At 36.0% G+C, this 12,893-nt stretch overlaps 1 protein-coding gene across 1 annotated transcript; it reads left to right on the plus strand.

Moving 5' to 3' along the window:
- The first annotated feature begins 505 nt into the window (after positions 1-505).
- On the plus strand, positions 506-4,720 carry pdcb (phosducin b). The gene is made up of 4 exons (XM_055048648.1): positions 506-611; positions 1,414-1,475; positions 3,151-3,299; positions 3,692-4,720. The coding sequence occupies exons 2-4, from the start codon at positions 1,430-1,432 to the stop codon at positions 4,205-4,207; spliced, it is 711 nt and encodes a 236-aa protein (XP_054904623.1). The 5' UTR covers positions 506-611; positions 1,414-1,429; the 3' UTR covers positions 4,208-4,720.
- The last annotated feature ends 8,173 nt before the right edge of the window (positions 4,721-12,893 follow it).

Raw genomic sequence — 12,893 nt, forward strand, 5'->3', positions numbered from 1 at the left:
TCTTCTTTAGCCCGTAGCCAACGTTGTTTTGAAAGACTTGCATCATGTGGTCATGTTGTGTGAAGCTTCATGCCTGGAAGAAGTTTCAATTCCTGACAACATCCCTTTTATTTGAAAGTTCATCTCTGGGATTTTGGTTCTGTTACTTGAGTTAACTCCCACCATGCCGTTTATACCAGCCAACTGCAATACTGCAGCTTCTCCTCTTTATATTTGAATATAAATTGCTTTCACCAATGCCGAGCAGGGGGAATTTTCATTACAACTCTGATTAAAAGGGGAAAGTTATGAAGTTTTGCTTTGGTTTGCAAAGTGTGACATTGTCATTCTTCCTCTTCATTGTGTGCAGTGAGGGCCTTTATCTAGCAGAGGCTTCTAATTCCTGAGGTGAAATCCTCTTAGGATCTATGCTCTATTTCTGTTTGGTCTATTGGGTCTTTTTTTAAAATCTCCAATAGACCTATCTCATTGGCTGGAAGCGACATACGCAGGCACACAAAAAAAACACACATGGTCCAGCAACAGATAGCTCCAACAAGCGATCGAGAGAACAGCAGTGCATGGTTAACTGCTGACACAAAGGGAGGCAGGACTTTATCTGGCAGTAAAAGGTAAGATAAACGGCTTTCATTGATACAATGGAATCAACAGAATGCCCATTCGTGAAGGCTGTTATTGATTTTTTTTCCCCCCCATACAGCTTGTGGATATTTATTTAGACGGTTTTGCATTTTTGCTGCTACTACACAAGGCATCAAATAGAAAGCTGCAAAATTGGATGGATTTTTTTTTTCACTCTTCCTGAGAGAACAAACAATTCCTTCTTTGGAGTTGTTATTTCCTCATCCCTCTATGCTTTATTAGAGCACAGCTGCTTACAAAAGTTAGTTGTCGACCTTTAACTCTGTACTGAAACAATTAAATGTGATTTCGTTTGAAAATGCTGCAGCTACTCGTGGGAAAAAGCTCCCATTAGTCAACTGGGAGCTGGATGATGTCATAAAGATCATTAAATCAGATCAGCATTGTGACTGCAAGCAGGGATGGAGAACTCCTCACGATAGATCACCTAATCCAAACAGATATTGGCTTAAAATGAGTCACACCATCAACTGGCTTAAACAGTGATGCCACAAAAATGACACAGCATTGCATGGCAAACGAAACACAAATTTGCATCTGATTTAGATGCATACCCACACAAACAGTTGCTTTGAGAGCCAATGGCAAGCAAAACACTGATCTGATTGCAGTCCTGTAATCCTCTTAAACTGCATTAATTTAATTAAAATTAAAGGTTTGTGTTCTTTTGTTTGCTTTGTTCAGTGATTCTACATCTGCAGCTTCAGAGTTTCAACTCCGGTGAATGAAAACGAAGCATTAAAGTAACAACATCACATTTCTTTTGTACAGGTAGCTGACCACAACAATGTCTAGCAGAGTAATTGATTTGGAAGAGACCGCGACCCATACAGGTGAGCAGATGAGCCATTTATATAAAGAAAACACTACTTTGGACTTTCTGTGGTTAAGTGAAAAGAATCTTTGATTCAACTGAAAACCAAATGGAAAGCAGTTGAAACACTAAGTTCCTACAGAGAAAATTGGCTAACAATGGCACAGGATTAAGACAGGTGAAAGGAAACCCGATGGAGAGAAGAGAACCGTTTAACAGATGGTCTAATCTTTTTCTTGTGTAACACTGGGTTAATTAGTCCACTTCCTGGAAAGAAAAGATTATCTCTGCATTACAACAACAAATGCTACAGAGCTTGTTTGACACTGAGGCCACACAAAAGACTCATTCAGACATGAGTCAATGGGAAGCCTATGTAAAACCTAGATTTAAATGAACAGTCTGGCTCAAAATGATTCTCACACTAACAGCTAAAGATAGAAAGTTATGTCCTTCCATCCAGTCTCTGTTTTCACTTATTTTTTATAAGTCAAAAATTATTTACACTACTCTCGCTAGAAATGGCTTAAGGCACTCAGACAATAAATCTTGACTCATATACAATAACCAGCCTTTTTAAATGTTTTTACTGGCATTTCTGACATATTTTTTGTCCATGAGCTCCAAATTTGTGAATGAAAGGTCGACTTGCCGTCGGCCTTTAGCCCAAATTCTCTACCAGATTCAAGTTAGGATTCTTACTGGTTCTCTATCCAACATTATTACTTATTCAGGTCAAAAGAAAAATGGCAGTCAAATTAAAATGTTACTTTAAACCTAAATCTGCCAGAGTTCTTAATAATCTTAAGCCTACATGTTGATTCTTTGATAATGTGACATTTTACTTGAAGCAGGTTTGAATTTTAAATTTAAAGCACATTGCGTTGTGATATTGGGATGTCATCAATGTGAAAAGTCTTCATATTTCTCTTTGAGAGAATATTGGTAAATACGGACGTATTTACATATTTGCAGTGTACTTGCAGATGGAAATTAAACGTTGTTAAACTGTGCATTACAGATAAGATCCTTTCTGCAAATTGCTTCAGATTAAGCTGAGTTCATTACAAAAGAGAAGTATGAGTTGTTCTCCATTAATTGAAGTTTTTAACAAGAAACCCTACACTCTCATACATCAGAGTCACTTATATACCCTTTACATTGAGACGTTAACAGACCCATATAACACTGAGATGGAAAAGTGCTGACTTAACATGGAGAAATGAACTGTAATGGAAAGACAACAGGACTACAGAAGCACAAAAATGCTGGACTTTTACATTTCTAAGCATTCACAGGTGTGTAGTTGCAAAACTTAACTGGGTTTGTAACCTTCATCCTAGAAGGGGATCACTGCTTTTTATGCTTTTTGGTCTTTCCTGACAAAAGTTTACATTAAGATCTCATCTAAATGTCTCAGAATTAAATGTGGGCCTCCAAAAAAAACATTAGATCAAATGAATCAAGATTTTGGCCTTGATAACTTTGACCTTATTTAGAAATATTTCAACCATAAAAATGCTCCTGCTACTAGTGTTTTACTAAAGAAGCTTTAGTTAGACTAACTGCTTTCTGTATTTGCTTGATTCCTGCATTTCCGTTTTGTCTGTTAATACGTAGAGCGAGTAAATAGCTGTGGTAAGTAACTAGATGTTGCTCAGTGCACAGAGCTGAACTTTGTGTTCTCTCCATAGGTCCAAAGGGGGTCATTAATGATTGGAGGAGGTTCAAGTTGGAAAGTATGGACCGGGAGAATTTGCCTCCTGCAAAAAGGGAACTTCTGAGGCAAATGTCGTCCCCCAATAAATCAAAAGATGATTCCAGAGCTAACCTCAACCGCAAGGTACAACCCAAATCATTTAACCAGACAAGAGAGCACAGGAAGTTTTTTATTTAATGGAGATAAATGCTTACTGAGGACATCAGAGATATTTCACTATGTGTGTGACTTTTTCACAGGCATTTAATAGAAAATACTAACCATAATTGCAATATCTATATGTGCAATCCGAAAAACGTCTTGGAATAAATATTTGGTATACTGGTTATTTTAAGAAGAATGCATGTCAGTAATATATTTTCAGCAGTTGGATGATTTTTTTTTCTTCCCTTCATGTTCCAACATGATGTAGATCTCAGTCACTGAGATTACCGAGGATGATGAGATCAGAGAAGCAGAGAAAATGAAGTAAAGCTTATTTTTTAACCAATGCCTAATTTCTCCTTCTTTTCTAGATGAGTGTCCAAGAGTATGAACTGCTCAAGGAGGAGGATGAAGGATGTCTGAAGAAATACAGGCGACGATGCATGGAAGAGATGCACAGCAAGCTCAGCTTCGGCCCCAAGTTTGAAGGTGTGCACGACCTGGACAGTGGCGAGGCCTTCCTCGAAGTCATCGAGAAGGAGCATCACAGCACGGTGGTGGTTGTGCATATTTACAAAGTTGGGGTGAAAGGATGCGAGCAGCTCAATAGCTGCCTGGACTGCTTGGCCACAGAGTACCCCACTGTAAAGTTCTGCAGGATTGACGCCGTCTCCTCCGGTGCTGCCGAGCGCTTTTCGGATGAGTATTTACCGACGCTGCTGGTATACAAGGCTGGGGAGCTCATCGGGAACTTCCTGTCCTGCACGCAGCACATGAACGAGGAGTTCTTTGCAACCGACGTTGAAGCTTTCCTCAACAGCTACGGTCTGCTCCCAGAGAAAGAGCTGCCTGGAGAGGACGAGGAGGAAGAGCATGACGTAGAATGAAACAGAAGTTTCGCTGCTGCAGGACAAAGAGGTTGGGTAAAGATGTAAGTGAAGCAGTTTATTTATAAAATGTCCACATTTGTTTTTTGTTTTTTTTGCTTTGGCAACTAGGAAAATCATAATTTTTCCAATATAACACTAGCATTGGACTGTTTCTTGAGAATGTATTTACTTATAGGTGGTGGGGAAACTTTGATAGTTTGGAAAAAGGAGTTGCTGAATGAGAAAACACTCCATTCCTCATCACCACTTGAAAAGCCAAAACAAGATAACTGTACTGGTAAATGCATTGTTTTATTAGAAAATATCTTCCTGTATATATTATATATACATGTGCATGACCAGATTCATTTATAGTGTTTTTTTTAGCATTTGAATGTATGTATGTGTACTCAAGATATTTGCATCCATGAGCTATACATTTTGAATGTAAAATAATACATATGTACTGTATATTTATTATGTTTGTGTTGTTCTGATGAAGAATAAATAAGTGACACTGAAAACCTTGAAGCTCCACTCAACCAACTTTTCAAGTAAAAAGCACAGAGGACTAATTTTATCTTCCAAAACACCTAATTAATGTGACGCTTTCAAAAACTTTTGAAGCATAGAATGATATTAAAATATGCTTATTCAATTAAAGGACCTGTAGTATTTTGGACAAAACTGGCAGAAAAATCTCCATCATTGTGTAGCTTAGGACTATCATTCATATTTGTTTCATTTTGGAACAAGTTGTCAGTCAGTGGTACACAACAGTCAAAGGAGATGGGAATTAGAGGAAAGTCAATTTTCTGAGAATTTTTTTTTTATTTTTTATTTTTGGGAATAGCACAAACTACTAGAAAACTAACAAAGCATCCAAAACTGGATTCCACACTATTGTAGTATGATAGTGGTTATTAGTTATTTTTGATAAACACCATTATCTTATATTATGCAATATATCTATTGGTGGGACCGGCTCAGACTGCCAGTAGCGAACCGGGCCTTTAGCAGAATGATAAAGTTAAAGTCAGAAGTTTTCTCTGCAGCCAAAGTGTTTCTGTTTAGGGGCGAGGCGGGTTTTGTTCTTCTGTTTCGAGGACAATTATAAAACTATAAATAGAAACAGTTTTTCTAACGTCAACATCAGACCTACGTTTTTATTCACAAATCAGTGTATGAAAAAATATCATTGCCCTGAAAACTTAAAATGCTTTATTTATCCAAAAAGGACATTAAATGTTGTCATTAGGGCTAATAATTATCTCATTGTAATAATTATAATATTAATATAATGAGATAACAATTTCATTATAATAAGATACCGTAGTTATCTCATTATAAAGCTATTATAATGAGATAATTATAATATCATTATTAATAGATAACGATCTCATTATACCCAAACCTAACCCTTGTTTTTGGAATTTACAGGAGAAAGGTTTGTTTCTTTTCTAGCTAAGAGTTTACATTGTTTTACCTTAAATAAAAGCACCAGTGGGCCAGAGGTGTAAAGTCACCCATATGCAGAGATGTTAAGGATATCAAACTCATGTTGAACAACCTTATTTATCATGTAACAACATAGGTTCTGACATTCCTGTGACCTCTGCTGAGCCACTGGCATGTCAAAATCCAAACATAAAAACTCATCACGCTTGTTTTAGGTGAAGACCTTCGATGCTAACCCACTGATCAATATAAAGCGAATTTAATTAAGTAGTTTGATATCTGCAGAAATGGCCAAACCTCCTAAATATGTCTATTAAAATTAAAACCACAGGCTTCTTTTAAAGTACATAATTAACTTTTATCTGTTAGTGGATGGAGGCTGGCCAACAGAGCTCAAAAGCCAGACCACCCAGTTTGTTGATGCTCCAGATTTGAGATTAAAACCTTTCAGTGAACTAATGATGGATTCCTCTATTAGGCTCAATAGGGAAAATAAAAACGTCACCTCTTTTTATGCTTTTTGATTTGTTTTATTCTTTGCAAGACTAAACTTTACTTTACTTGCTAGTCAAATTCTCCTGCAGTTTTAGTATTCTTATTCATTCTTCTGTATGCTCTTGACAAAGACAAGTAAGCATGTTTGGATTGCACACATGCACCGTTCATCATGTTTGTCTTGAGCCTTTTAGAAGAAAACAACGTCTTCATGCAAGCACGGCAACTTCCAATCATCTTTGGAAGCACTGGATTTTTAATTACTTATCAAGAAAAGGCAGTTAGACTGTCACACGCAAACACATATTTAACTGAGGATATGCATGTGTTTTTGAGTTCATTATACCACATCTGCTATTAAGTGAATTGCCTCTAGCAGTTAGGCCTCCTTTTTAGAAAGTTGCATGCCTAAGACTCATTGAATTCATTTTGATAACTCGCCTTAGAGCTTTGTAATGAAGTTTCCCTGAGAAGTCTAGACATGTCAGCCAGACTAGCTGCTGCTGACCTAGACCGAGATACTCTCTGTATGAGGGCAGACAACAAGCAAAAAACAATTGTTTCACAACTGAATGCAGGTAAACCCAAAGCAGTTTTGAATAAAAGTTTTTATATGTATATTAAGTGGAGCGTTGCAACAAAAGCCATAAGTTTCCACTGAAAGTGAAAGTAAATCTGCTGGGTTTAATCTCAGTAAACCTAACATATTTGGGAGAAGAAATAAATCAATTAATCACATAATAAATTAAAACAAGCTCAGTAATTTCCATTTGGATGATTTATTGTTTTTCTCCTCTCTCTCTCTTTCTACCAAAACCTGGATGACAAAAGTCTTCAGTCTGAAAGCCCTTTTATTGAAGGAAAACAATAGCTCTTCTAAAAGATTTCTCCAGAAAAAAGACACATATGCACAGAAGCTTGGAGACAGGATTACTCTGAATATAAAAAAGAAAACAGAGAGTAAACAAAGTTAAGGATAGCAACTTCCCCATTAGTGGTTCTAATGAGAAAAAAGACAATAGTGACAATTTATTTACAATAAAATAACTACTGTACACACTGCGCTAAAAGCACTTCCTTCTAAAAGAAAACGTCACAGTTAAACACATAATTGCTGGGTCAGTTGTATTATTTGTGAAAATTTTACTTTAGCAGTAATTTCTACAAATAACACTTTGAAGAAGATTAACTCATTAGCTGGACATTGCAGAACGTGATGGCGTGGTGGGGTAAAATCCTGCAACCTCATTCAACTACAAGTCATAGAAACAACAAGATGGTATTGTTTTGCTGAATAACACAGCATTTTAAATAATATTCTAGAACATTATTTCATAATGAAAGCAAAACCAGATGCTATTTTGGTAACTGTTAAGTACCTAGATATTTTACAACTGCAAAGTTTCAAGAAGTTCCAAGAATTTTCTCTGCCCAGTTACATAAATAACCATCTAAACTTTCCATCTGAAAGAGGCCCCAAAGATTTTCTTGACTCATGGCTCCTCTCAAACAAATGTTTACCTCAGTGTTTATCGCTGCACTGACCATATGATTCTACTCCCACTCAAACCATTTGATCTCCCCCTTTGTTTACAGCTCTGCTAATTGGATAACTTCTGCGCTTTTTATGTTTGGACTCTTGGAAAGCCCAGCTGTCATGCTCTACTTCATCCACATAAAAACACATTTCCATGAGGCCATGTCATGACCCACTAGCTCAGGGACCAAACATGGACAGCGGATGTAAGAAAGATTATGTAACAGTAAAAGTGTGTTTGGTGGCACTAGCTATAAAGCTAAAACCTTCTCTGAGTGTCGTTATTGACTGTGTGGAAAAGTTTGGAATTTAATTGAAATATCTTCCAAGCTTGACTAAATATGGAAAAAATAAGAGTATGGAATTATATTTGCATGAATGAACTTTGACTGTTTTAATATTAAATTTGTCCATCTTTCTTCATGACCCACCCATCTCAATGATCGACCTCGTAGCAACAAAAAAAAGCATGCAAACACGTCAAACAAAACAAACTAACTATAATTTCAATACTCTACAATTAAAGCAGAAAAAAATAATCTAAATCTAACTAGATCCATCACCTTTTAGCATCAGAACCACTGGTTCAGTACTGTGTCATAGTGCAGAATCAGACTGTCGTTTCTCCTTTGGAACCAACTGAGTTTCTCCAAATGTGTCATTCCCATACTTCCATATTTTAGCTTTGATGACAAGAAAATGTTAGGACAAGCGACTGTTGTTCCAACTGAAAATCCAGTCAGAATGAAATGCCATTGATTTTGGCCCAGGTCTTAGTGGATGTGTTTTTGGTTCCTCGCCTGAAATTAGGAACCTGGCCGAATACAAAAATGATTTATCTTAAAGACACAAGTTAGGAGATAAAATATGAATCTTGCACAGCTTCACTCTGCAGCTTGTAGACAAGTTAAACTCAGTATATGGTGCAAATGTGAAACATTTACAGGGATCAAATCTCACAAATGTTATGGAAGCTCAGTATTGGTGAAAACTGAGGTTCTTTCATCAAGTCTCCCAGGTTTCAGCTTTCTCCTTGGCTGAATGTTTTTCTGAGGAGGAGTCGGCACAAGGTGCTAACCAACCAATCAGATTGGAGACATTGTACAAACTGTCAGCCACAGGTTCCTAAAGATATTTAAAATTCTGAATAACCAAGGATGGCTTTGAAAGTTTTTTCATTTCTGTGTTTGTTCAATATAATGACACATTTAAGAAAATATTTAAAATGGATTGCTGTTCTCAATATATTTGGTTATTGTTTTTATCATGTAAAGCACTTTGAACTGCTTTGTTGCTGAAATTTGCAATAAAAATAAACTTGACTTGAGATTGACACACATATGTGCTCAGTCCTTTTTCACCTCTTTTTACTACCAATCTAGCTCATGTAGACACTGTTTCATGGTAGTTTTGCATCATCTTAGCACCACTTTAACAGTGATATGATGTACAAAATGTGTTGACTCATGTTATTAATTAGGTTTAAATCTTCAGAGTGACACCAGAGGAGATGGCTGTTATAACTACACTTGTGAGCTAACGACTGAGGAATAAAAAGGAGGGAGGCCAAAAGGAAACGTGACTCAGTTACATGAGCATGAGTAATGATACTATTGCCTAACAGTTGGAGAAAAGTAAATTACAGTGCACTTAACTTCCCAACGTTATTTAGCTAAATTTAGTCTGTGTGCAAATTGTATGTCTCCAGTAGTTTGAATGACTCAGCCAATGCACACAGTACTGCATTATATTTTGATTCCAAGGAGACAGACTTCTTGAATACTTTTAAAATACTCATTGTACATCTTTTATTCAGGCTTTCTGAAAATCTTTCAAAGTTAAATGGATTTTCAGTGATTATTATTCCAGCACATGAACATTTATTGCTGAATGTTTATATATTTCCATGTTGCACTTTGTTAATAGCAGGCAAAAACTCAATTTGTTTTTTTTTTTTGTTTAATCTTATTTAAAAAAATTTAAATAAGAGAGTTTTAAGTCAAAACATTATATTTTTCCACTTATATTAAGAAGTGATTCAGCTTCTCTTCATGCATTGTGGTACTTTTACATCTGACACTCCTTATATTTCTCAGCTTTTTTAAGAATTGATGTTATGATGCTTGGTGGCAAAATATAATAAATTTCTTTAAAACTTTTTCCATGAATAGAAGGTTACTGTCACATTGCTATGCTGTTATGTGTACTTTATTACGTGAATCATTTGTCAACATGATTAAGATTATGCTGCAATGCAGCAACAAGTCCTGACAGTGACTCAGGTGACTCAGATTTGAGAGGGTTTGCACTGTAATGTTGCTATAGGTAATTGTACATCTTGGTAACCAGGTGGGACAATTGAATGTCAGAAAATGGTTAGCAACCTGCAGCAAACATTGCCTGCAACTCTTCAGTGGTTAATTTGGGATCTTTTGTTCTGTAACGGTACCTCAAAGACCGTGGGCCCATAAGGCAGTGAGGAATTTGTCCAAACTGGTCCAGACAGGAGTTAAATACCTTCAAGGTATATGTCACAAAGGACACGGTTAATAAATACCTTTAACTGAAACTGTGGAAACAATTCAGACCTTCACAGAGGGCAGGTACCGGAACTTAAAAGGATACATCATCCCTTTAAGTAAAACTCTTTAAAAAATATTTCCGGACCTGGTTGTGACTTGCAAGGTTTCTGTAGTGATCAATCTTAACATCCCTACCTTCCAATTATATTAGAAGAACAGAGACACACCTATCAACTCATCGGGTATTTGAATTGTCATTATTTTAAGGCAGATTTAAATAGTAAATCATCTATGCAGAATGAGTACTATGCCACTGCTAAGAGTGAATTTGTGGTTTTTGCACCATACTCAAGCTTTTTAATTTATGGTCATTCTTGGGTTTTTAGTGTGTTTGGAATAAAAGAGACCGATCTTTCTAACATAAATGCTGGACTTCAAAATAAAGTCCAGCAAGGCCAAAAACAAAATTAATAGAAAGTCAAAAGTCATTTTACAGAGATGTTCCTCTATCTGACATATTAGAAAAACTGGGTTGGTGAACTTGTGTAAGTTAGAATAAAATAACATTTCTCAACAATATCGCCTATTAAATTAATTTGTTCTTCGATGACTGCTTCTCCAGCTGAACATTGAGTTCTTGCATTCCCTGGTTACAAAACTAACTCAGGTTGATAGACTCTGTTCTTTGATCTGTTTATGTCAAACAGAAAAAGAAAAACCCAACGACAGGGAGCTGCAGTACGGCCAAACTCCAAACCCTCTCCTCAGCTTAGTTCATGTTTACAAAGTAATCACTGATATAAGGCTTTGTGGACAATTACATCTTAATGTAGCAAGTTAATGAGGTGTGCTGCTTTCCACTCAAAGCATGGTTTTGAGTCTTTAAAGTGCCTCACTGTGTCCTGCTGCAGCACAAAATGACAGAGCATTGTTTAGGTTTGCAAATTATTACAACTTTATCTGGCGTTTCATTTAACCTTTTTCAAAACTGTCGCCTAATCAAAAGTTTTACAATTTCATTTTGAACATTAACACAGCTTTAACACATAAGTGATCAAATATAGCTTTAGTGTTATGCTCATGAATAAATATACAATTTGAAGTTTTTTTAATATATATAGTAATTACACTGGTTTAAAAAGAAATCTAATTGATGTCCAGGTTCTTTATATCCCTGAAAAGTCACGGATCAAAACTATAAAAAATACAATAATACGTATTTAAGCTTCACTAAAGCATACAATACTCAGTTATTTTTTCATTTTGTCACAGTATTATAGTGTACAAATTTTAACAATGTAATAACAATACCGTGTTTGCCAGTTTTAAAAAAAAAAACAGATGCAGAAATAAGAGAGAGCCTCATGACTCTGTCTATTTGACGTATTCCTCCTCCGGTTCACTTTTATGTGTTTCAAACAAATAATTTTCACCCACATAAATTCTAACATGTTGCAAACATCTGACTTAACTCAATATGGAAAGAAGGACAAATCTTCTGACCTCTGGAAAACAGCAACTCACCAACTTCCGGGTTACCGTGGCAACGTGAAACCAACGGCAGGTAAGAGACTGTTGCATTCAATCTTGTGAGTGATGAGAGAAAAACTGACTTTTTCTTGATTTGCCAGGTAAATAATTTCAATGTGCCTACACTGTAAAACTTTAAAAACTATAAAGACAAAATCAGTAATAATGTGCTCATTTCTGCATTTCCTTGTGCTTTTAGCCCTTCTTTTTCTTCTTTTCTGCCGCTACTTGTGTAAAATTAAGATATACGGTAACACATTTCCTCTCAGCAGGGTTTTAAAAGCCCCTCGCAGGTTATTATCAGTGCGCTTGGCGCCACCTTGTGGTCAACATGGCGAATCTGTGGCTATTATAGAAAAATATTTTATAAAGTTTAAACTGAACATGTTGGTTGGAGATAACTGAAAGATATCTATAACCTCTTCACCTGGCTTTTTTCAACAATTTTCACTCACCATCCCTTTGAATGATCGCTTTCTCTCTAAAATCTCTGACTACTCAAAGAAGAACAGATATGTTTTAATCAAAGGTGTAGAACACACACATACAGTGTTTAAGAAACATAATTGTTCTATTGTTCTATTTTCTATTTGCTGAGCCTACTGAGACATTTAGAGGTCAACGACTGTGTTACTGGAATTACCCTGTTCTAACTACTGAAAATAGTGGTTTGATGTGTTTCAGGTTAGAAAATCAGATTTGGAACAGTATCTCATTGACCTTGTTTGCTATGTTTTGATTGTGTTGTATAACTTTCTTCACTTTAGTCTTTTAAATAACATAATCTGCACAACAATGTATGTTTTTATCTGTCTGATTGCATCCTTTTCACATTTTAAATCAGATTTTATGACCATTTGAGTAGACTTTTTTACCAATACTTTTTTTTATTGAGTAATTTCTTGAATGATTACTATTTACTTTCACTTGTGTAAAAATCTGTTAAAGCAGCAACACTCCTATTTGAGTATTATTTAGGGGACTCTACCCATTTTTGTGTTTCACAGAAAATATCAAGCCAAGATATTTTGCTTGATGTTTTTGAAATACACTGGTAATTCTGGATGCTTCCACTAGGTGGCAGTACGTATTTTACCCTCTCGTGACGTCTCAAAAAAAAAACAAGGGAACCCATCGCGCTTGCGCGGTTCGGTGTTGTGGC

Source organism: Poeciliopsis prolifica, unplaced genomic scaffold (assembly GCF_027474105.1).
Source record: "Poeciliopsis prolifica strain line A6 unplaced genomic scaffold, Auburn_PproV2 SCAFFOLD002, whole genome shotgun sequence".
In the NCBI taxonomy this organism is placed as follows: domain Eukaryota; kingdom Metazoa; phylum Chordata; class Actinopteri; order Cyprinodontiformes; family Poeciliidae; genus Poeciliopsis; species Poeciliopsis prolifica.